The sequence below is a fragment of the Rhincodon typus genome, chromosome 14, assembly GCF_021869965.1.
Source record: "Rhincodon typus isolate 14 chromosome 14, sRhiTyp1.1, whole genome shotgun sequence".
Classification (NCBI taxonomy): Eukaryota; Metazoa; Chordata; class Chondrichthyes; order Orectolobiformes; family Rhincodontidae; genus Rhincodon; species Rhincodon typus.
Genome location: NC_063345.1, coordinates 61,613,722 through 61,638,258, shown reverse-complemented (window position 1 = coordinate 61,638,258; position 24,537 = coordinate 61,613,722). Strand labels below are relative to the sequence as shown.

The following is a 24,537-nucleotide window of genomic DNA, read 5'->3' as shown; positions in this document are numbered from 1 at the left end:
TGTGAATAATCGTAGAATTCTTTCCTTGCAGCAAGTGGCTATTCAGCCCATCGAGTCTGCACCGACCTTCCGAAGAGAATCCCACCCAGGCCCAGTCCTCACACCCTATCCCTGTAACCCTGCATTTCCCATGGTTAATCCAGCTAACCTTCACATGCTTGGACTATGGGAGGGAAACCCACGCAGTCACAGAGACAACATGCAAACTCCACACAGACAGTCGCCCAAGCGCAGGAACCAAACTCGTGTCCCTGGTGCTGTGATGCAGGAGTGCTAACCACTGAGCCACTGTGCCACCCAAGATGCAGGCATTTTCAGGATGCCAACCTGTAACTGGTGGTGTGTCACAGTGATTAGTGCTGGGCGGCCCACAATTATTGACAATATATAGCCATGACTTGGATGACAGAAGCAAATACATATTTGACAGGTTTCCAGATCCACAAAAATAGGTGGGAGGGCAAGTGGTGAGTGAGCTAAAACTTGGTAGACAGAATATAACGGCAGGAGGAATAGAGGAGCTGACTATTATTTAATTGGAAAGACTGCGGAAAGTTGCAGCACTGAACGATTTGGGGTCTTTGTGCATAATTCTGAAAAAGCTAGCCTTCAAATTCAAAGGGTAAGAGGGAAGGTAAATTGTCTGTTGGTCTTTATTTCAAAGCAAACAATATAAAAATACGTAAGTCTTTTTAAAACTAATCAAGACACAAATAATACCACGGCTGGAATATTATGAACAGTTTTGTCCTCCTATGTATAATGTTTTTACTCATTCACCAGATAAGGGCCTCGCTAACTAGGCAGCATTTATTCCTATCCCAGAGAGCAGCTAAGAGTCAATTACATTGCTATGGCTCCAGAGTTGCATGTAGGCAGTTTCTTTCCATAATGGACATTAGTGAACCAGATGGGATTTTTCGATAGTTGACAATGGATTCATGGTCATCATTGGACAAATAATTGCAATTTTTATTGAATACAATAACTTGGGGCAGTCCAGTGACTCAGTGGTTAGCACTGCTGCCTCATAGCGCCAGGGACCCGGGTTCGATTCCAGCCTTGGGTACCTGTCTGCACAGAGTCTGCACGTTCGTCCCATGTCTTTGTGGATTTTTTCTGGGTGCTCTGGTTTGCTCACATGGTCGAAAGATGTGTAGGTTAGGTGGATAAGTCATGCTAAATTGCCCATAGTGTCCAGGATTGTGTTGGATTAGCCTTGGGAAATGTAGGGTTACAGGGCTTGGGTAAGGGGATGGGATGCTCTTCAGAGGGTTGGTGTGGACTTGATGGGCTGAATGGCCTGCTTCAACATTGTAGGGATTCTATGATTCAAGTTCTGCCATGGCAGGAGCAATACTTCAGTTAACATTCTAGCAATATTGTCGCTAGGCCATCAACTTCTCCCTAAAGAAAAATGTACTGGCTTTGGAGGCAGTCCAAAGAATGTTCACTTGATCGATCTCAGATATGGAGAGATTTTCTGACGAGGAGAGGCCGAGTAGTTTGGTCTTGAAGTCTTTGGAATTTAAAGGAATAAGAGGTGATCTTTTTTTGACAAGTATGAGATTCTTAAGGTGCACGACCGAGTAAATGCAGAGAGGCTGTTTCGCTTCTGGTAGAGTCCAGGACCAGAAGCTATCTCCTAAGAACAAAAGGCTGCACATTTAAGACAGAGATGAGGAAGAATTTCTGCCATCAGAGTGCAGTGAATCTGTGGAGTTCTTTAACACAGACGGCTGTCGAGGCTCTGGTCATTCAGTCCATTCAAAGCTGAGATGAACAGATTTTAAACCAGTAAAGAAATCAAAGGTTGTGGAGAAAAGGCAGGAAAAGTGGGGTTAACAATGGTCAAATCATCCATAACCTCATTTGAATGATGGAGCAGACTCAAAGGGCTGAATGGCCTACTTCTACTCCTCCATCTTACGGTCTTATTGTCTTAAGTACTTACATTGCTGTTAAAAACTTGCACACTATCTGGGCTGTGTGCTGCCTAATTACATAGATCAAACATACAGTAACTGCAAGCTGGCTGCTAATATTATTACTGATACTGAAGGTGAGTCACGTACTTTAGTACATCACATGTTTCTGAAACCATCTAACAGCGCAAAGATAAACTGCCTATCTGGTCTTGGATCTATGTAGTAACACAAGTATCAGCAATTGACAAGAAAATGACTGCAGTAAAATTGACCCCAAGCTGAAACTCAGCAAAATCAAGTGGATCATGAGAGAAGGATGCAAACAAAATTGCTGTGTGTTCCATTTTGGCTTCTGCAACCAAATAGGGAAATACCTTTAATAGTCAAGATGAGCAGTTGAATTTTCATCACCCTCTGATATAAAGAGCTACATCCAACAACCAATTCATTTGACTTGATTTTATTAAAGAAACCTTAAGGTCCACAAAGTACAAGACTTAATTTAATTTATTTTGATTCAGTATTTTTCAAGATTCACTGACCATAGATCCAGCTGAGACCAATGAGTTGCAGGAGGGCTGTTATAATGAGAGCCCAGTGTGTGGCATAATGATCCACAAAATTCAACCAGTAAATCCCAGCCTAAAATTAAATGGAAAATTCCAAAATGTTACATGGGTAAATTACTATGGACTCTTACATTCAAAGTCAGATTTTTATGAGATTTGAAAAATATATACATTCTGGTGCTTATAAAAAAACGCAATTCTAAAGAAAGCAAAATATTGCAGATGATGGAAATCTGAAACAAACACAGGAATTGTTGGAAAAACTTGCCAGGTCTGGCAGCATCTGTGGAGAAAGAAAAACTGAGTTACCATTCCGAGTCTGGCATGACTCATTTTCAGAAGTGTTCCAACACAATTCTAACTCGATGCTCAATATTCTGTCATTCATTTATGTTTGGGCATCATTAACATTGCTGTTCTCTTTTCTCCATTGTAACTGAATGATCAGAATTCACCCACAGCATTCAAAATGTGATCTCACTTAGGTCAAATTCTTTCTAGATTTAGACATCATGACCCTTACAATTCATCTTACCCCTCTGTCTCCAGTTTTAACTGCTTGTGAAAATACCAATGATCTCTCTCCCCACTCAGTATCTCAACTACATTCCCATTCAATACAAACATGAGAATAAGTAAACATGGAGCAGGAGTAGGTCATTCTATCTGAAGGCCTTGCTCCACCATTTAATAAGGTCACAGATGTTATGAATTACTTTGCATTCTTCTTTAAATAATACAACTAATACTGCACACAGTACTCTAGACATGGTCTCATCAGTGTCCTGTATAACATCTATACTTTTGTATCCAATTATGTGCTGTATCTATATCCTAAACTTTTGCTTCTTAAGCACTAAGGCAACCGTATCCTTCTGTATCTCAGAGTTTTGCAGTCTCTAACTATTTAGATATGATGTTTCTTTTTCATTCTTCCTGCTAAAGTAGAAACACTCCACATTTTCCTACATTATACTCCATTTGCCACATCTTTGCTCATTTACTTAAACAATCTTTTTATAACCCTCTTATTTGTTCCTCAAAAGTTACTTTCCAATTTTATGTCATCAGCAACTTTGATAACTGTGTCTCTACCTCTTCATCCAGGTCGTTGATATAAATCATTAATCGTTCAAATGCCAGAATTGACCCTGAGGCACACCACTTGTTACATCATGAGAATCGTGCTGACTATCTGCTTACTGCCAGCCAGCCAATTTTCTATCCATACCAATATGTTAACCCCTGCAGCATGAGCTTCTATTTTCTACAATAACCTTTAATGTGGCACCTTATCAAATGCCTCTGGAAATCTAAGAACATTACATCCACCAATTCCCCTTTGTCAAAAGCTCCCGAAATAATTGCAATAAATTGGTGAAACATGTTTTCCCTGCACAAAACCATACTGGCTCTACCTGACTACTTCAAAACCTAAGTGTCATGCTACAAATTCTTTAGTAATATCTGCTAACATTTTACTTACAACAGAAGTTAAGCTAACTGCTCTGTATTTCTTCCTTTTTGAATAAAAGTGTTGCATTTTCTGAACTAGTCATAGAATTATAGAGTCATGCAGCAGGGAAACAGGCCCTTTGGTCCAACCAGTCCATGCTGACCATAATCCCAAACTAAACTAGTCCCAGCTGCCAGCGTTTGGTATGTATCCTTCCAAACATTTCTTATTCACGTACTTATTTAAATGTCTTTTGAATGTTGTACCTGTATCTGCAGCCGTCACTTCATTCCACGTATGAACCATTCTCTGTGCAAAAAAATCGCTCCTCATATCTCTTTTAAATCTTTCTCCTCTCACCTTAAAAGTACGCCTTCTAGTCTTGAAATCCGCAACCTCAGGAAAAGACGCCTGCTATTCGCCTTACCTATATCTCTCAAGATTTTATAAGCCTACATAAGGTCACCCCTCAACCTCCTATGCTGCATTGAAAAAAGTCCCAGCCTATCCAGCCTCTCCTTATAACTCAAACCCTCCATTCCCAGTAACATGCTGGGAAATCTTTTCTGAATCCTCTCCAGCTTAATAATATTCTTCCTGTACCCGGATGACCACAACTGGATTTTCCCAAAACCAAGGGATGTTTGGTAAGTTCAAACCAATGCATCAACTATCTCGCTAAGCACTTCTTTAAGCACTATTAGATGAATTCCTTCAGGGTCCAGGCACTCCTCAGCTCCAACATTCACTCAGTCCCACATTTTTGGTGATTGTACTTTTCCTGAATTCCTCCCTCCCTTCCATTTTCTGATACTTGCATCATCTATAGTGAAGACTATAACTATAGCTTATATAAAGACATTACTGGTCCTGGCACTACATTGCGAACGAACAGAAGCAAGCTCAGACCAATCATATTTGCAGACAGTGAGGAAGAAAATGCTGATGACCGTGATTGTGCCATGATGGTGAGTGGCAGCACCCAACATCGATGCAACTGAGTTATCAGTCAGGAGCAACTGAAAATAACACATCTCTCTCCAGATGGGTATACAATCACTGGGTCAGAATGAGTTGTCAAGCCTCTAAAATCCTTACAGTGTAGAAACAGGCCATTCAGACCATCAACTCATTCTGACCTACCGAAGAGCATCCTACCCAGACTCACTCCCTACCCTATCCCTGTAACCCTTCATTTCCCATGACTAATCCACCCAGCCTGCACATCTATGGATTGTGTGAGGAACCCGGGTTCCCTAAAGGCAACCCACGCAGACACGGGGAGAATGTGCGAACTCCACACATTCAGTCGCCCGAGGGTGGAATTGAACCCGGGTCCCTGGCGCTGTGAGGCAGCAGTGCTAACCGCTGAGCCACCGTGCTGCCCATAATTGATGCTTTGTTAATGTTTGGATTATTAATATTGTTAATTCACGTTATACGTTGTTTGTGGAGTTGTTGTTAACCTTAGCCCGTGCAGGAGTTGAACCCATGTTGTTGGTGTTATTCTGCATCGTAAACCAGCCGTTCAGCCAACTGAGCTAAAAGGTTCCAGCGCTGGTGGTGGTGGCAGATGAGCAGGCAATATCACAGGAGATAGTGGAAGAGCTGATCTTCACAAGAGGATATTAAAGAAGAACAGAGGGAAGTTCAGTGAAATGGAAGCAGGATAAGGGAGGGGGGGGGGGGAAGGATATATATACAGTATATACAGTGTTGAGGGGGAGGGTAGAGTTGAACAAATCAAAGGATACATTAACAACCACTACCTTTGTCTTAACTGGCCCATATGAAGGGCTAATAGAGAACGTGCAGCACAGTGGGAAAGGTTCAAGATTTATTCCTGCACAAGGCAAATACACCCAACTGAAATGGGAATAGAGGATTACAATTGCACAAGGGCTCAACTGAGGGCTTATCAATGAAGGGAAGCTTTCACTGCATGTTAAATGTGAATGAATTTCTGCAATTCCATGTCTCCTGCATAATTTCACTCAGAGAATACGTGGATGGACTAACAGTGATGATGGTGCTGGAGCTGGTGGAGAGCAGAGGGTATTCCACATGCAACCATGCGGGAGTGTTCACAGGCACATGTACTTGAAAGGTAAGGGCAGAGGGATGAGCTGTTCTGCCGCCTGGGAAATTCCAAAAGCAAAAAAAAAATGTGGGTGCTGGAAATCTGAAACAAGAATAAAATGTGCTGGAGAAACTCAGCAGGTCTGACAGCATCTGTGGGGAGAAAACATAATCAACATTTCAGGTCCTTCAGAACACTGGCGGGATGTATGCTGAAGACAGGGGTTGGGGGAAAGGAGTGAACAACAGGTGGAGACAGAGCCCAGAGAAAGAGAAAACAGTTGCTGGGCAGACAAAGGGTTGAATATTGTTGAGCCTGGGCGAAAGAAAAGCTGCTAATGGGGACAATTAGTGGGTAAAAATGGGTTGGCTGCAATGAAAGCCTGGCCAACAGCTCTGTCTTGGGCTTGCTGCAAGGTTCAATGTTAGTTGAAGGACAGCATCTTATTTCCACTTAGGAAACTCAGCGTTCAGGACTCAATATTGAGTTCAATAATTTTAGGGCCTGAGCACTTTTTCCTTAGGCCTTCGCCTACCTCCACACCCCAGACATTGTCAAAAAAGTGTCAGGGGCATACATGGTGCAAAATGGTAAATCAATTGCATTTGGATCCAAAATGCTATTGCAATAGCAATCTAATTATTTGAACGTAGAACGTAAAACATTCACTCTGACATGCACTATCACAAGATTTCATACCTGTTTAGTAAATGATTCATTGTGGGAACAAACCATTGAAAATACTTTGAAGTAAATCATTGGCTATTGTACCACTCAAACTAAAACAAGGCCTTGTGAAAGGTCAGGGATATATAACAATATCTGTTACAAAGTGGGCACCAAAATAATCACTTGAAGCAGAACGAGAGGTGGACAAAAGCCAAAGAAGATTGTCTGCTTTGCTGAACTTACAAAACATTACATTAGAAAATATAGTCAATAGCAATTTGATGAGTATTGGTCAACAGAAATGCAATCACTTCAAGGACAGAGACAACAAATGATCCACTACTAAAGGCATTTTGGAAAGTTATTATCAAAGTCTAATCTAATGGAATACAAGAGGTGCCAGATACACTCCAAGGGTTTTGACCATACAGAGATGAACTAGAAGTCTGTCAAGAGACATGACTTTCAAACATAAACAGATGCTTGTAGCTGAAGCTTTTTACCAAGCTATATTGCCACATTATACAAAGGGCATACGAGCATAGAGTGAAAAAGGAACTTGTATAGGTCACTGTGTTTTGATCAGGGATCAACAGTAATATTGAGAAGACCATGAGGATGTGCGAGACATGTCAAAGTCGCACCCACTTCAACAGAAAGAACCTCTCTACTCTCACAAGACATTTTTTTATTCTTGGTTGAAAATTGCAACAGATTTATTTCCCATTCATGGTGACAATTTTCTCCAAGTCACTGACTAATTTTCCAAGTTTCCAACCATGAAACTTTGGAAGGATATCTCAACTACACCCATGGCAGTCACAATAAGTATGAAGTGCATTCCATTCCGTGTACTTGGAGAAAACATCTTCAAATTGGACCACAACATACTGGTAGATCATTTATAGACATGGGACATGTCCTTGATGTATACTCAATGTGACCTAAATTATATGACAACCTCACCAAGTTATCCCAGACCCAACAGTCTTGCTAAATGAAATGGTTCACACCATTAAGGCATCTGTCATGAAATGCAGGGCAACTAAACACCATCTCCATATTCCCATGTCACACTTGACAAAAATATCTCTTGACATGGGCTTTCCATCACCAACAACAATCACATTCAGAAGCAAGTCAAGACAACTTTGCAAAGTCATCATAATTATGGGATAAACTTCTTGACAGTCAACGGAGAATGAAGGCAGCACACAGTCAACATCTGGGTGTGGAATTGTCTAGTTTGTGTGAATGGTAAAAGGTTCAAATCATACATCCCATCCAGGGAACATGGTTACCCACAGAAGTATTCAGGGAGTGCAGTGAACCTTGAACTCAAGAGGCCACAACACCCAATGGAAAATTGAGAAGGAGGAATAGAAGATAATTCAACATAATAACACTGAGCATTGTAATTGTGCACAGAACACCACAAGGGATAAACTCAGGGAATGAAATTATGGAACCCCACCATGAAAACAATCTTCCCTTTAACAATACAAAAGACACCAAAATAACAATGAGTCAAGAACATCCGGATGATAAATCTAGATCACAGGAAGTATATATGATCACGAGATCTGGGAGGATTGTTAAATCATTGATACATTATACAGCCTCTTAAAGTCCTAAATTGCTCAATTCTTAAACTCTGTTACAGACTGACTTAATTTTGGAGGAAAGGATAGTTTTCACATCCAACCTGAGATACATTTATTTGCATTAATGTATGTTATTGTGATCTTGAAGAGAAAATGGGATGTGGTAATATCACTCTAAGAAGGAACATGCTGATGAGCAAGTAGCAATGATGTAATACATGTCACCAACAGTGATAGACCCATTCGGTGCACAGCACACATTATGAAGGGGGATCAGTTGTGCTTCCCTGTAACAACTAAACTCTATAGCAAACGTGTCGGCTGTGCAATCTTATGCCATTTCTTCAAATGAACAGAGCCAAGGCCCAGTTTCCCAGTCTGTGATTGCAATGGCTGTGAGAGTGAACTCAGAATCACAGCAAAGATGTCACTACAACATGATCACTGCACAACATTCAACAAGGGCAAAAAAGAAAGGACCAGAGCATGTGGTCCTTCATTATTGCTCCATCTTGTGAATGTTATCACCTTTCAAGAGTTACCGAGTACGTGTGAAAACAGCTTAAATTACTGAAATACAACCTACCTGAGTCACACATGGAAGGCCGAGCAGATAAAATAATGAACAAACACCAACAGTCAGAAGAAGGCGTTTTGATCGGAGAAATGTAGGGAACTGGTCCAGCAGGGCTGTTATATTTGTTTCTGATGGAAGAGAGAAAATGTCAAATGAAATCATAAATTAATAACTTGCATAATGACAGGGAAACACACCGCTGCAGAAACCAAAGCCATGGGAGTCCAGAGAAACAGGTCTCTCCATTCATTTCTCTAGGCCTGAAACATTCCTTTTTCTCAGTTGTGTTCCTGTTACTCTGATAGATAGGAAAACAGTGTCATCATTATCGTCATCTTGTGGGGTCTTTCAACATGAGTGAGTTTCAACATTAGCAACTGAGTTTGCTGACCATCCTGCTCCCTGTGAGGCAGGAGAATAAAAATCCCCTCCCTTGAGCAACAATATCCGTCTCAAATAAATGTGAAAGGGTAGAATCTAGGCATGAGAGCAACGAAAGGAGATAGAACATGAACATGGAGTATGAAAACCACCACAATAGATATCGAACATAGGAATTAGGAGCAGGAGTAGACAATTCAGCACTTCAAACCTGCTCCGCCATTTTACATGATCCTGGCTGATCTTATCCTGGTCTCAGTTGACTTTCCTCCATCTTTCCCGTAGCCCTTTATTTCGTTTATCATCAGAAACATATCTATTTCTTTCTTGAATCTGTTGATTGAATCTGCCTCCGCCGCTCTCTGGGGCAGTGAGTCCCACAGATTCACAACCCTCTGAGAGAAGTAGTTTCTCCTCATCTCAGTTTTGAACCTACCTCCTCTCGCCCTTTATCTCTGACCTCTTGTTTGAGACTATCCCAAATCTGTTCAACGTTCGCCTCATCAATCCCCTTTAACATTTTAAAAAGCTTAATCAAATTCTACCCCCCACCTCACCCAATCTTCTGAACCCCAGTGAGTACAAGCCCAAGATATCCAACCTTGGAATCAACCTCATGAACCTCCTCTGAACTACCTCCAGTGCTACCACATCCTTCCTCAAGTAAGGAGATCAAAACTGGACACAATATTCCAGATGTGGTCTCACCAGCACCTAATATATTTGTAACAATGCTCCTTTACTCTTATAATCCAACCTTTTTGCAACAAACGTCAAGATTCCATTTGCCTTCTAATTATATGTTGCACCTGCATACCCACTTTTTGTAATTCATGCACGAGGACACCCAGATCCCTGACACACGTTGAATCTGCTTCTCATTTAAATAATAATTTGCCCTTTTATTTTTCCAGCCAATATAGGTAGCGTCACACCAATCCACATTAAGCTCCATCTGCCAGATTCTGGCGCATTCGCCAGCTGCCAATTTTGTTATGTTACACTCTGTTCTTGCTTGCTGATCATTTATATGGATTGTAAATAGTTGATGTCCAAGAACTGAACCCTGCTGCACCCCACCAGTTACAGTTCGCCATCCAAAGAAGGATCCATTTATCCTGACCCTTTGCTTTCTGTCAGTCAGCCATGCCTCTATCCAAACTAAAACTCTACCCCACAACCCCCTAGGAACTAACCTTCTGGCTCAGTCTTTTATGTGACTCCTTGTCAAATGCTTTCTGAAAGTCTAGATATACCACATCCACTGGATCCCCATTATCCAACCTTGCCAGTTACATTCTCAAAGAACTGCAGCAAGTTTGTCAAGCACAACTTGCCCTCCATGAAACTGTGCTGACACTGGTGAATTGAGCTTTAGTTTTCTAAGTGCTCAGTTATCACCTCCTTTATGATTGAGTCCAGCAATTTCCCCACTACAGAGGTCAAAATAACTGGTCTATATTTTCCCACTTATTGCCTATCTCCTTTTTTGAATAAGGGTGTCACATTAGTATGTTTCCAACCCAGTGGTACCTTTCCAGAATCCATGGAATTTTGTAATGTCATAACTAATGCATCCACTATCTCTGTGGCCGCATACTTTAACACCCTAGAGTGCAGGCCATCAGGCCCTGGGGACCCATCTGCCTTTAATCCCACCAGTTTACTTAATCAGTCCTCCCTAGTTGTAGTAACTTCACCAAGTTCCTCTATTGTAACTGCAGTCTTTGGGAAGCGATTATTATTTTCCGCTGTGAAAACAGAGACAAAATATTGGTTTGGTGCCTCTGCCATTTCTGAGTTTCCCATTATTACCTTGCCATTTTCATCCTCTAAAGGGGCCAACATTTACTTCCACTATTCTCTTCCTTTTTATATACTTATAGAAGCTTTTGGTACAAGGGCTTATGCTTTTTGCTAGTTTCCTTTCATAGTTCATCTTGTCCTTTTGATTTTGTTTTTAATAACCCTTTGCTGATGTTTAATGTTCTCTTGATCCTTCAGCGTGCCACTAACTTTTGCGGATGTTATGCCCTAATTTTTGCCTTTTTGTTATCCTTGAGTTCCATGTCAAGCTATGGATGATTTTTCACCTCTTTATACTTCCTCTTCCTTTCAGGAATATACTTTAATTGAGAGGTATTTAGTATTTCCCTAAGCATTTGCCACTATTCTTCGACTCTCCTGCCCTTTAAACATTTTTGCCCAGTCCCCTAGGGCCAATTCCTTCCTCAGGCTGATATAATTATGTTTTCCCAACACTAAAACTCTCGTATGTGAAGCTGTCTTCACTCTTTCAATCTGAATTTGAAACTATAGGATGTTGTGATCATTCCTTCCAAGATGATCCTGAACGACAAAACCATTTATCAATCCTTCCTCGTTACATAATACCAAACGTAAAAATGCATATTGACTCGATTAATCAACTTCGCAAGGGTAGCCTCAAGGAAAGTTTCATAGCGTGTACGAGGAATTGCTTCTTAGACATCAAATCCATTTAATTTATTGCAATTGCCAATACTAGTTAACGTTTGCAAAATCGTTCATGACACCAAAGTTCAATGATGTTTACAATATAAATCACTGGCTATATGACATGTTTATAATGTTAATCACTCTCAATTAAGAAGTTATAGCATTTAGAAGCTGTGAACGCTGGGTTCAGAGTGGCGTTTGCATTCAAAGCAAAAGGGAATCTCTCCGATAGGTTGGTGAGATTGCAACTTCCCCTCCACAGTGGCCAGTTCTCTGGTTGGCTTCATGACATGTTGCTCTAAGAAGCAATTCCTCATACACTCTATGAAACTTTCCTTGAGGCTACCCTTGCGAAGTTGATTAATCGAGTCAATATGCATTTTTAAATTACCCAAAATCACTGTTCATATCATCATAGAGTCCCCACAGTGTGGAAACAGGCCATTTAGCCCAACAAGTCCATACAACCCTCGAAGAGTCATCCCATGAAGACTCGTTTCCCCCCCACCCCCACCTTATCCCTGTAACCCTGCATTTCCCGTGGCTAATGCACCTAACCTGCACATCCCTGGGGGGCGATTTAGCATGGCCAATTCAACTAACCTGCACATCTTTGGACTATGGGAGGAAACCAGAGCTCTTGACGGAAACCCACACAGACACGGGGACGATGTGCAAACTCCACACAGTCAGTTGCCCAATGTGTAATCAAACCCAGGGCTCTGGCGCTGTGAGGCAGCAGTGCTATCCACTGAGCCACCACTGAGCAGCCTTCTCATAAGCTTTCATATTTCTTGGTTTATACAATGCCTTACTTCGGAAGTACTGTTTCAGGGTCTGTAAATTACTCTTACCAAAGGGTTTCCACTCTTGCTTTTTATTTCCACCCAGACTGATTCAACATTTTGGTTCCTAGTGCCAATATCATTTCTTCATACAGTCTTGATGTCTTCCTTAAAGAAAAAAGAAACTCCAGCTCCTGCTCCTGCTCCTTCTTAGCTATCCTTTCGGAATACTGTGTACCCTTGGACATTTAACACCCCATCCTGATTTTCCTATAACCACGGTTCAGTAATTCCCACCAGGTTGTGTCCATTTGTCTGTAGTTGTGCCATCAGCTCATCAACTTTATTCTGAGTGCTGCGTGCATTCAGGTACAAGGTTTTTAAACACGTTCTATTGATTTGTCTTTTTCTTTTAATATTTTCTTGACCACTACACTTTCCACAATCTCCATCCATATTTATTAATCACTGATAACACTGAACCTCACCTCCATCATTTACTCCAACTCTCAACTCACATTTTGATATTTTATGATTCCTTCCCACTGTCATGCTTAAAACAAATTGTAGTGTGAAATTGTTTGGATGTTGGTGTAACTTTTCCCTGAATTTCACTTTGATGCAATAGCTAATCATTTAAGGCAAAGAGATGCATTCTTCTTTCAGATAATGAGGAAACAATTACTACAAAGAAATATTATGCATTTGTCCACTAACACCACTGACAGTGCTTCTTTGTCCAATACCAACATAATTCTGTTAATAGATTATTTAAACAATGTAACACCATTTTTTACCTAAACCTGGAAACTGAGTGTCAACTCCCAGAGTGAGCAGCATGAAGAAGAATAAAACAGACCATAATGGTGCCCACGGCAACTGTGCAAGGGCCTCTGGGTAGGCAATGAAGACCAAACCAAAACCTGAAATGATACAATTAATGTTGCTGTCAACTGGTTATTGACATCAAATCCATTTAATTTATTGCAATTGCCAATACTAGTTAACGTTTGCAAAATCGTTCATGACACCAAAGTTCAATGATGTTTACAATATAAATCACTGGCTATATGACATGTTTGTAATGTTAATCACTCTAATTAAGAAGTTATAGCATTTAGAAGCTGTGATCGCTGGGTTCAGAGTGGCGTTTGCATTCAAAGCAAAAGGGAATCTCTCCGATAGGTTGGTGAGACTGCAACTTCCCCTCCACTGTGGTCGAAAATGCCCTCGACCGTGTCCCTTGCATTTCCCACAACTCATCCCTCACAACCCCTACCCACAATAACAACCAAAACAGAATCCTCTCGTGCTCACGTACCACCCCACCAACCTCCGAATCCAACGCATCAACCTCCGAGACTTCAGCCATCTGCAATCTGACCCCACTACCAAAGACATTTTTCCCTCCCCACCCTTATCTGATTTCCGGAGGGACCACTCTCTCCATGATTCCCTTGTCTGCTCCATACTCCCCTCCAGCCCCACCACACCTGGCAATTTTCCCTGCAACCGCAGGAAGTGCTACAGCTGCCCCTACACCTCCCCCCTCACCCCCATTCCAGGCCCTAAGAAAACCTTCCACATCAAACAGATGTTCACCTGCGCATCTGCTAACGTGGTATACTGTATCTGCTGTTCCCGTTGTGGCCTACTGTACATTGGGGAAACCAAGCGGAGGCTTGGGGACCGCTTTGCGGAACACCTACGCTCGGTTCGCAATAAACAACTGCACCTCCCAGTCACAATCCATTTCAACTCCCCCTCCCACTCCTTGGATGACATGTCCATCCTGGGCCTCCTTCATTGCCACAATGATGCCACGCGAAGGTTGCAGGAACAGCATCTCATATTTCACTTGGGAACACTGCACCCCAAGGGTATCAATGTGGATTTCACAAGCTTCAAAATCTCCCCTCCCCCAACTGCATCCCAAAACCAGCCCGGCTTGTCCCCGCCTCCCTAACCTGTTCTTCCTCCCACCTCAAGCCCCACCCCCATCCCCTACCCACTAACCTCATCCCGCCTCCTTGACCTGTCCGTCCTCCCTGGACCAACCTATCCCCTCCCTAACTCCCCACCTACACTCACCTTTACTGGCTCCAAACCCCGCCTCTTTGACCTGTCTGTCTCCTCTCCACCTATCTTCTCCTTTATCCATCTTCTATCCGCCTCCCCTTCTCTCCCTATTTATTTCAGAATCCCCTTCCCCTCCCCCATTTCTGAAGAAGAGTCTCGACCCGAAACTTCAGCTTTCCTGCTCCTCCGATGCTGCTTGGCCTGCTGTGTTCATCCAGCTCTACACCTTGTTATCTCAGATTCTCCAGCATCGGCAGTTCCTACTATCTCTGTAACCATTGTATTATGTTGGACTTCGGAGCCTGGTCATCAGTTTGGATCTGAGTATTGGTAATTGTGTCTGGACACTAGAATCGCTGCAATATCAGGTCGATTCAGTTTGAGAGGATATTAAAGCTGTCTGACCCTTCATACTTTTGACAGTCCCAGTTTACCTGACTGTGCAACCTCTGAAACAGGCTTATCTTGTACATGAGCCATGTGTCCAAGGATGGAGAAGATGACAAACCCAGCAAACACACTCGTAGCACAATCAACAACACTGACAACGATGGTATCTCTGTAGCAGTTGTTGTGGAACTTGTTGTAGGATGACAGTGTTAGTAAACTGCCCCAACCCACTGAGATAGAAAAGAAAATTTGTGTTGCAGCATCTTTCCAGACCTGGGAAACATAAAATAGAATTAGTGTATGGAGGGAAATTTAACACAAACTTATTTAACAGAAAACGAGATTAACCTTGAAAATGATGAAGACTCATGTAGTTAATCCATAGTAAACTGACCAAAGTAGCTCCCTCTGGTCAACAGTATCTCTATCAAGCAGGATGGTTATCATTACTATCTATCATTTGCTGTCAAATTCCCTCTGGGATGTCTGATATATTCTTCACCAGCTATGGTTTTCAGTGACTGACTCACTTGCAGCGTTAACTCCATGCTTTTATCGAAAGCAACAGCAAAGAACAGCTTTCAGCACAAATAATGATTCAGTTTTAAATTGGAGCAATATCTCAGCAACGTTAACATTTTAATGTCAATAGGAACCAGTAAAACGACACTGTAATCTACAGGCGTGGGATTTAGATTATGTAAAAAGTGGATAAATAATATAAATGGAAATCAAAATCCAATCGCTGTCCGAAAGATGGAGAGACTAATGGTGTTTGCCATTATCTGTTCGCAAACCGTGCAGTATTTTTGGACTGAATACAAAATTCTAACTGTTGTTATCCAATATCCATCAGTCCACTGTCAGCTTCTTAAAAACAGTATCTCCCAGTCTGCCTGTTTGCATTCACTGGGTGGAGTAAAGTTCCTGCCCTTATGCTGTAGACTGAATCACCTTGGAGATTTATTTCAAGGAATATCACATTCAAGTAGCCTTTTAATGATGTGGCAAGTGTTATTTGCTACGAGTCAAAATCTCTGGCACTTAAACTACCTACTGGAAGAATGGAATCACAGCACTGAAGTCACCCAAACTTACATTTTCCTTTTCTGCCTTGGTCTTTGCATTGTTAAGTTCAAAATACTATAATCTGACTGGTTAAGGATATAATCTATTACTGTCTAATGTTCATTCCAGATGTAGATTCCAGATTTCAGATGTAGATAATGTTTGATTTCCGTCTCCCACTTCAGATACTTGCAGTACCAAATATCATTGACACGGAATGGATAAGGACAAGTCTCATCAAGAGTGGGCCCTTCCTATTGCCCTGATACAGCAAAATGTGGGTAAATATTTGCTTCGTATGTCAATGAGGCATTTCACCGGAAACTCTTACACCAAAATCAGTTCCAAAGTTTCAGAAAGGAGGCGGCATCAGGGAGAAATTCTACTGCATCCCATTCCCTGTTGCAATTCCTCATCAAGTTCTGTCCGCGAGTCGATCACAGCAAATGCCTGACCCTTTGTCCTGCTAATGGCAGGATGATATAGATCACAAACTACCTCTTTTGAATTCATCACAAGCTCAGTTAAAACTTTTCAATAATTAAATTTAGTTTTCTCACATTTAATTAAAGACTCAAAAGTAAGACGCAGATTTTAATTTGAGTGTCTCACGCAAACAGAAAGGAAAGCATGAATCGATTCAATGAAAAATGCAATTGAGATTCAATTATTGATATTGCTGCATTTACTTCAGCATCAGCCAGTTTGGAAAAGTCTGATTGGCTTCCGATGTAGAATTCGATTCCTTTAGACGCTCCCTCCAGGGTAACCCCTCGGATCAGGAGTATGGCCAGAACCACGTAAGGGAATGTCACAGTGAAATAAACCACCTGAACATGGAGAGAAACTTGTTAGATTTTCCTGTATTACTGCTACAACAGAAGAAAATAACATCTAGGAGCAGTACTAGGCCACTTGGCCCCTCAATCCTGCCCCACCACGCAAATAAGGTTCTGCTGATGAGATGTTAAACATAAGTTTAGTTTCCTGCCTGATCACCCTGACACTTCCCCTCTCCATAACCTCTGATTCTCTTGTAAATCAAAAATCTGTCAAATTCTGCCTTGAATATATTCAATGATTCGACCTTTACCACTTTCTGAGGAACAGAATTTGAAAGATTAAAAATGCTCAGATGGAAAAGATTCTTCTTCATCTCTGTCTTATTTGGAGACAACTTATTTTGAAACTGTGCTCCGCGTCCTAGATTTTCCCATGAGGAGAAAAAGCCTGTCAAGACCATTCAGAATCTTTTAAGACTATTTTTTGGTCTCCTAAATTCCTGTTGGTATAGGCTCAAACTTTTGATTAACAAGATAAACCTTTAATTTCAAGAATTAACAGAGAGAGATTTGACTCAACTGTCTCCAAAACAAATACGCCCCTTAAATAGGGAGACCAAAACAGTAGCTGCTGTATCTTTGTAGCAAGACTTACCAACTATTATACTTCATCCCCCTTTGCAATAAAGACTTCATCCAACTAAATAGCAAAGTAACAGGATTGTCATCAATGTATTGTAGGGTGCAGAAGACAACCAGGAGAGGAAGACTGACATAGAGATATACACAGTGGCCTCATTTTCATGTAGGGTTTGCATCTTGAGGCAGTGCTTTGTGAGACCTTGTTACAAGTCAATTTAAAAAGTGCTACACTATTACACATAATATTAAAAATAACAAAATGAAGATAATCAATTGAAGTTGATATCTTTTATTTATTCTGGGATCAAAACATGAATATACATGTGCAATCAATCATTACTGAGCAGAATTTGTCGATGTACCAGAACTGCAGATCTAGATAAGCTATTCCATTACAATGTGGAAAATTGCCTGGGTATGCTGTATCTGCAAAAAGCAGAACAAATCCAATCTGACCAAGTAATGCCCCATCAGTACATTCCCAGGCATCAGTGAAGTGATGGAAGGGATAGTCAACAGTTCTATCAACTGTTCCTTACTCATCAATCACATCACTGTACAATTCAGATTCCTTCAGGCTCACTCAGCTTCTGACCTTATTATAACCTCGGTCCAAGCATGGTCAACAGAACCAAACTCCAGAGGTGAGGTGTGTGTGTGAAAGAGTGAGAGAGAGAGAGAGAGAGAGGGAAACTGCCCTTGACAGAACAGCAGCCTTTGACTAAGTGTGGCTGCAATGAGTCCTAGCAAAAGTGAAGTCAACGTTAACCGATAGCTGGGTAGGGAATGGAGGGGAAAGAACTTTCCACTGTCTGAAGTAAGACCAAGCACAAAGGAAAGTGGTTGTGGTGACTAGAAACTGAGCAACTCAGCCCCAGGACATCGTTATAGGAGTTGGTCAGGATCATGACCTAGGTTCAGCCACGTTTAGCTGCTTTATCAATTGCTTTTACTTCATCAGAATGTCAGAAGTGGGGACATTTGCTGATATTTGCATAAAGTTCAATACCATTCCCGTCCCCGCAGATACTGCAGCAGTCAATGCTCATATTCAATAAGACTGGGTAATGTTTAAGCTTGAGCTAAGCAAAATTTACAGTATACAAGTGCCAGGCAATGACCATCTCCAAGAAGAGAGAATCAAGCCATATTCCTGCGGCATTCAGTCATAATGCCAGATCTAAATGCATCACTATCAACATCCTTGGGGTTACCATTGACTAAAAACCTCAGTGGACTAGCCATATAAATATTGTGGCTACAAGAGCCAGTCAGAAGTGGGAAACTGTGGTGAACACCTCATTTGCTGTCTTTCCAAAGTCTAACCATCATCTATAAGGCACAGGTCAGCAGTGTGGTTGAATATTCCATACTTGCCTAGATAAATGTGCCTCACAACACTTATGAACCCCTACACCATCCATGACCAAGCAAGACTCTCAATTGGTGTTATGAAGTTAATTATTTGAACTTAGGACAGATCCTGAGCCTCCTGTAGGTTTATAAAACCCCTAGTCTGTGACATATTAAAGATTTAAATACAGCTTTCCATAGATTTTGCTAATCCAGCTGAAGCAATGTAGCTTCTTCTCACATATCTCTGTGTTGTATGATCTCTTATATCGTCATGATGGGAGATGCTATTTCTACTGTCTGAGACATTAAACTTTTCAAAACTTTGGACCAAACCTTTTCCACATCCTCCACCATAAATATTCATTTCCTGTATCACTTGTGCATTGTGGCAGCTGTGTACACCAGAGACAAGACGTACAGAAGCAACTCATCAAATTCCATAGGCAGCACTTTCCAAATCTATGAACTCGACCAACTAGAAGGACAAAGGCAGCAGATACATGGGAACACCACCACTTGCAATTTTCCCTCCAAGCCACTGACACCCTGACTTGGAAATATATCACTGTTCCTTCATTGTCACTGGGTCAAATTCCTGGAACTCCCTCCCTAACAATATTGAGGATGTCCCTACATCAACTCAACTGCAGTATTTCAAGAAGACAGCTCACCACCACCTTCTCAAGGGTAATTATTAATGACCAACAAAAGCTGGCCTAGTGAATAACAAATATGCTTACAGTTACTCAAGCTAAACACTGCCAGTGCTGGATATCTGAAATATAAATAAAAGTACTCGGGGTACTCAGCAAGTCAGCTAATATCTGCAGAACGATAGAAACAGAGTTAACATTTCAGATCATTGACCTTTCAATAGAACTGAAAGAAAATAGAATAGGGAGTAAGATGTGGCCATAATGGGGACCCATGTTTTCAGGAAAAGGGAGAGATATCAGAAGTGCCAGTGTAAAAGTTTGCGACATCAGGTGAATGTAACAGAGACAGAAGCAGGGTGTGAGGAAGCAGAGTCAAGGTAGCTGTGAGAGTTGTTGCTTTTGAGTGAACATTATTTAGCCTGTCTCCATAACTCACAGAGTTCGGAAAAGGGAATATAAGATTCAGCATGGGAAGATATAAAGTGGAAACAAACTCAATGAAGTTTTTCAGTTCATGGTGAGAGCAAAAGGTGACACTAAAACAGTCATCAATGTACTGGGAAAAGAAAGGAGGCAGCTACTAAGGCAACGGACAGATAACTCTAGGAAGTGGTAAGAGTGCTCAGACATCACTTGAACATTAATGGAATGGAGATCCTTCTTGTTGATAAATTCCACAGCATTGTGATATGGCCCTCTCTGAGCCACATGTGTGCAGTCAATAACATTCTGTTTCTTGGGGGCTTCCCATGTTCCCGAATCCTACTGCCTGGGCGACAGCATTCACCTCACTATTGGTGCACAGATGGCAAATAGAAATGATTGTAAATTAAATGTATCTGGTCTTTGCAAGTGCATGTTTTTGTCCCTTCAATGGTCTAATGTCCAGCAGACATACATTCTGTACTTTCACCCATCATGTTTGTCTGCACTGAAGAGAATATCAATATGCTGAGCAACATGGAGATTCTTCATGCCAGTAGTAATCTGAAGTTGCCAGGTACCTGTGCTGACTTCCAGCTCGAGAGTTCTCGACATCTTACTTATTTGGCTTGTTCAGTACGACGGGAAACTAAATATTCATGAGTAAGTTGCGTCAATTAAGGGCAATTACAGCTTGTTTAATGCCTTATTAATGACGCAACTCTTTCCCCTCACTTGGCAGATACATAAAAGATCAGTGAGTTGTTCCTAATGTTGAGATAGACCATGTCAGATTTCTCAACTGGTTCTGCCTTAAAACTCACCATTGGTCATGTGCCTCATGTTCCTAACAGATTCTGTCCACAGTAACTGCTGCAAAGCTGTTACCACATATTCCTCCAACGTTAATACCTTTTGAAGATGAGGTGGGTAACTTTATACTGGAATGTCACATGTTGTAATATCTTCTAACAGCCTTGAAGCTACATTTCCTCTCTGGTTTGGAACCTACCCAACAATACAACAGAGATGAAGGTGAGACCTTTGTAAGTTAAAATTTCTTGCCCTCCACCCTAACACAGAACCTTCCTTTTGTTCACTGACCCATGCTCCCCACGTCCATTGCCTTAAAAAACCCCTCAAACTGCTCAGTCGATGCTTTGAGCTGAAACCCTTCGTCAGGACTGGGGAAGGGGAGAGGAGCCCAGAAATAAATAGAGGGAGGGGGGTGCGACTGGGGTAAGGGTAGGAGAGATGGAGATAGGTAGATGCAGGTAAAGGGGTTATTGTGATTGTTCCATGGGAAGAGTAGAGTGGATAGGTGTGTAGAAAGATAGACAGGTTTTGTCCATTTCACCCATCCCATGGACCAATCAAAATAAGCCCCTATCCGCATCCAGCTATGACTATCTCTCCTACCCTTCCCCCAGCTCCACCCCACCCATTTATTTCTGGGATCCACTCCACCTTCCCAGTTCTGACGAAGGGTTTTGGCCTGAAACATTTACTTACCTGCTCCTCGGATGCTGTCTGACCTGCTGTGCTTTTCCAGCCTCATACCTATAGACTCTGGCTTCCAGCATCTGCAGCCCTTATTGTCTCCAAATCTCTTAAACTATTATTTGTTTCTCTTGGTTAGATGAAAGTTCATGGAAGTGAAACATTAGCTCTGTTTGTCTTGACAGTTGCTACCTGAGCTGTTGAGCATTACCAGCATTTCATTGTTTTCACCCAATGATTATTCCTCCGGTTTCTTTCCCAATCACATTGTCCAGACAAATCTCATTTCATTCAACTAAAGCCCTGACCCTAATCTACCCAATCTCTTCGCCCAGTTCTGTACAGCCTTCCAGAGCAATTGGAAATTCCCCAGAGTCCCTGTATCAGTGACTGTAACCCTTAGAATGAGGAAGACATTGCAGGGGTTTGGGGGGATTTGCTGCTGTTCTTTCCCCCAGAAGATAGATCTTCAGATCTCCCTCAGGCCTGAAGTGTTGATGAATTATGGCTCTCCCACTCCCCAAAAGGACACTTGGGAGATAAACCTGGGAGATAAACCAGCCACTTCACAAATGATTTATAAATTCTAGTTTCATTGCTACAGAAATCTATACTTTGTCACAGTTTTAACTCTATTCATCACCAATCACTTACCTTTCCTGATGATTTGATTCCTTTCCATAAGGCTGCCCCAACTATCAGTCGGGCCAGAAGCAGACAGAGGGCTAAATCCCAAACTATCCCCACTGTCTCATCCATTGAACTGGAACGGCGTAAAACTACTTTACTGAAGGAAATAAGAAGAAGGAATGTATTATGTAAGGACACTCTTCACGAAACACAGACACTTTTAGACAGAATGCATCAACACATTTGTCAAACGTACATAGTTGTATAAGATCTAAATTAATTTTTGTTTCATACAAGTTTTGATTATTGCACTCAATATTTAAATTTGAAGTTCGATATTCTACATGACTTATTTTCCTATGTCTATTGATGGTTTTCATGTTAAGCTATGTTTAAATTAGCGATGAGATTGCCTGCAGAGCTGGTTTGATGTGAAGAAGTTTTTGACAGTGCTTCACTAACTGCTTCACATTGCGCTGTTAAAATTATCTGTATTAAGCACTATGTCTCCAAATAACCTGAGCTCCTTCATATTGTTCAACATGGTATCAGCTTTCAGGCAGTTAATCTAAACACAGTTCCCAGGTTATTACAATTAAATTAAGAAAAAGGGACATCAGTCACAGACAATTTCAACCATTTAATGTTTAGGAATTCTGGTAGTGAATATTTTCATTGAAGAGCAAGAAAATAAAAACAAATTGCTGCATCAATATTGTCAAAGTAAAACTACAGTGTTTAGAGATCGGAGGGATGTTAAACAGTAAAGGCTTCCCGCCCATGATGCTGTTATGTAATAAGTGAATGAAGCAAATAGTACCTTAAAATTAAAAAATTTTTCTCTCATTAAACACATGTTCTCCAACTAATTTTCCCAAGAGGAGTTACTGGCCCAGCTGTGCAGGTTATAGGTACAGCTCCCTGCAGCAATGTACTTACTCCCAGTATTGCTCACTTGGGCTCTGTTGAGGAACAAAGATTTCTGATCCATTCGGACAAGTTTCATTGTTTGCCTGCAGCCATGTTGTGTTAACAATTTCAAAATATCCATCATCCAGACTGAGATTGCACAGTGGATCTGAAAAATGTGGAATGTGTTTCAGTATTATATTTCAATACTGCATTCTATTTCAACAATAACTAGGGTCACTGTTTCACTCTGACTGAATCAGTTAATCATTTTGATTCTATGGGTAAGGTTATAGAGAGATCAGAACACAGAGGTACAATCCGTTCACTCACCCTCAGCACAGACCAGCTCTGGCACTTAATCTGCTCATTCCCCTATTTGACAAAGGTCTGTCATATGAGTAATCATAAAACCAAATTAAAAAGCTACAGTATAAAAAGTTAATAAAATATTCATGAGTAGTTATTGCAGAATACTTTAGGGATTATAATGGGCTGGCTTTTCCAGGGAATGGGAATCTCACACACCTTGCTACACCACTGCTTTATTTAATAAATGACTAGAGCTCCTCATTGCACATGTAACCCCCATCTCTGTCTGCTTCTATACGCCACTTAGCACACTGTTTCTTTTAGTTTCTGCAGCCTTTCCTCATTCTTTCAATAAAAATATATCTCTCTATACTTCAGCTGCTGTCTCCTGACATTTTAAGGTTCCTGACACTTTAAAAGTTGCTGTCAAACAGTAAGCGCATAATGTAAATGTGTGTTAGGGTGTGGGGAGGGTAAGGTGCTAGACTGATAGGAGTTGGGTGCCAGCAAAACAGGGTACATGTGGGTAGAGTGAAAATATGCAAGAGGGGACAGCTATGTAAGGTGCCATATGGGTAGGAATAGGGTGCCAGGTTGCCAGATGGACAGGATGCCAAGTGGGTAAGATGCCATGCTGCTGGATAACAGTGGAGCCTGCTAAATAATGCAGTGTTTCGGGTAGGCTGGGGTTGATGGGAGAATTTCTGGGGGGAAGGGATCAGGAACAGTGGGTGTCAGGTCTGGTGGGAGGTGGCAGCTGGGGAAGTGGGTCAGGGGTTGGGGGTCAGTTCCGGCAGCAACAACTTGGGGAAAAGGGACGGGACTGGGGAGGAGAAGGTCCAACACTAACAGTGAGCGGGAGGTTGGGGTCAGGTTTGACACTGGCAGCGAGCTGAGAGTGATGTCACATCTCTAGGTGAAGTGAGGGTCAGGGTCTGGGCACTGTAAGGGGTTTGGGAGAGATATGGAATTGGATTATGTGGGGTAAGTATAAGTATATGGTATGTTTCATCAGTTGCTCAGACATTAGACCATGTATTTAATAATGTAACATTTGCTGAGTAACTATTTGACATAATTTCATCGATCATGTCATCTTTGGGTATGTTGCCAATCAGTTTAAATCTTGACTCTGGTTCTAGAGTCTTCCACCGACTGGAACGGTTTCTGTCTGTCTGCTCTGTCCAGACCCCTCATGATTTTGAGCAGCTCTGCCAAATCTCCTCTTGGCTCTTACATCTCGAAGGAGAACTGTCACAGCTT

At 41.5% G+C, this 24,537-nt stretch overlaps 1 protein-coding gene across 1 annotated transcript in view; it reads right to left on the bottom strand.

Moving 5' to 3' along the window:
• Positions 1-2,462: 2,462 nt before the first annotated feature.
• Positions 2,463-24,537, bottom strand: part of LOC109912556 (sodium- and chloride-dependent neutral and basic amino acid transporter B(0+)-like) — a 35,879-nt gene continuing 13,804 nt past the window's right edge. The window contains exons 5-11 of the mRNA XM_048604946.1: positions 22,993-23,131; positions 22,078-22,210; positions 16,754-16,894; positions 15,041-15,269; positions 13,325-13,450; positions 8,893-9,011; positions 2,463-2,570 (exon numbers count right to left, since the gene is read on the bottom strand). Coding sequence (XP_048460903.1) covers positions 2,463-2,570; positions 8,893-9,011; positions 13,325-13,450; positions 15,041-15,269; positions 16,754-16,894; positions 22,078-22,210; positions 22,993-23,131 — 995 coding nt within the window. The remainder of the gene's footprint in view (positions 2,571-8,892; positions 9,012-13,324; positions 13,451-15,040; positions 15,270-16,753; positions 16,895-22,077; positions 22,211-22,992; positions 23,132-24,537) is intronic.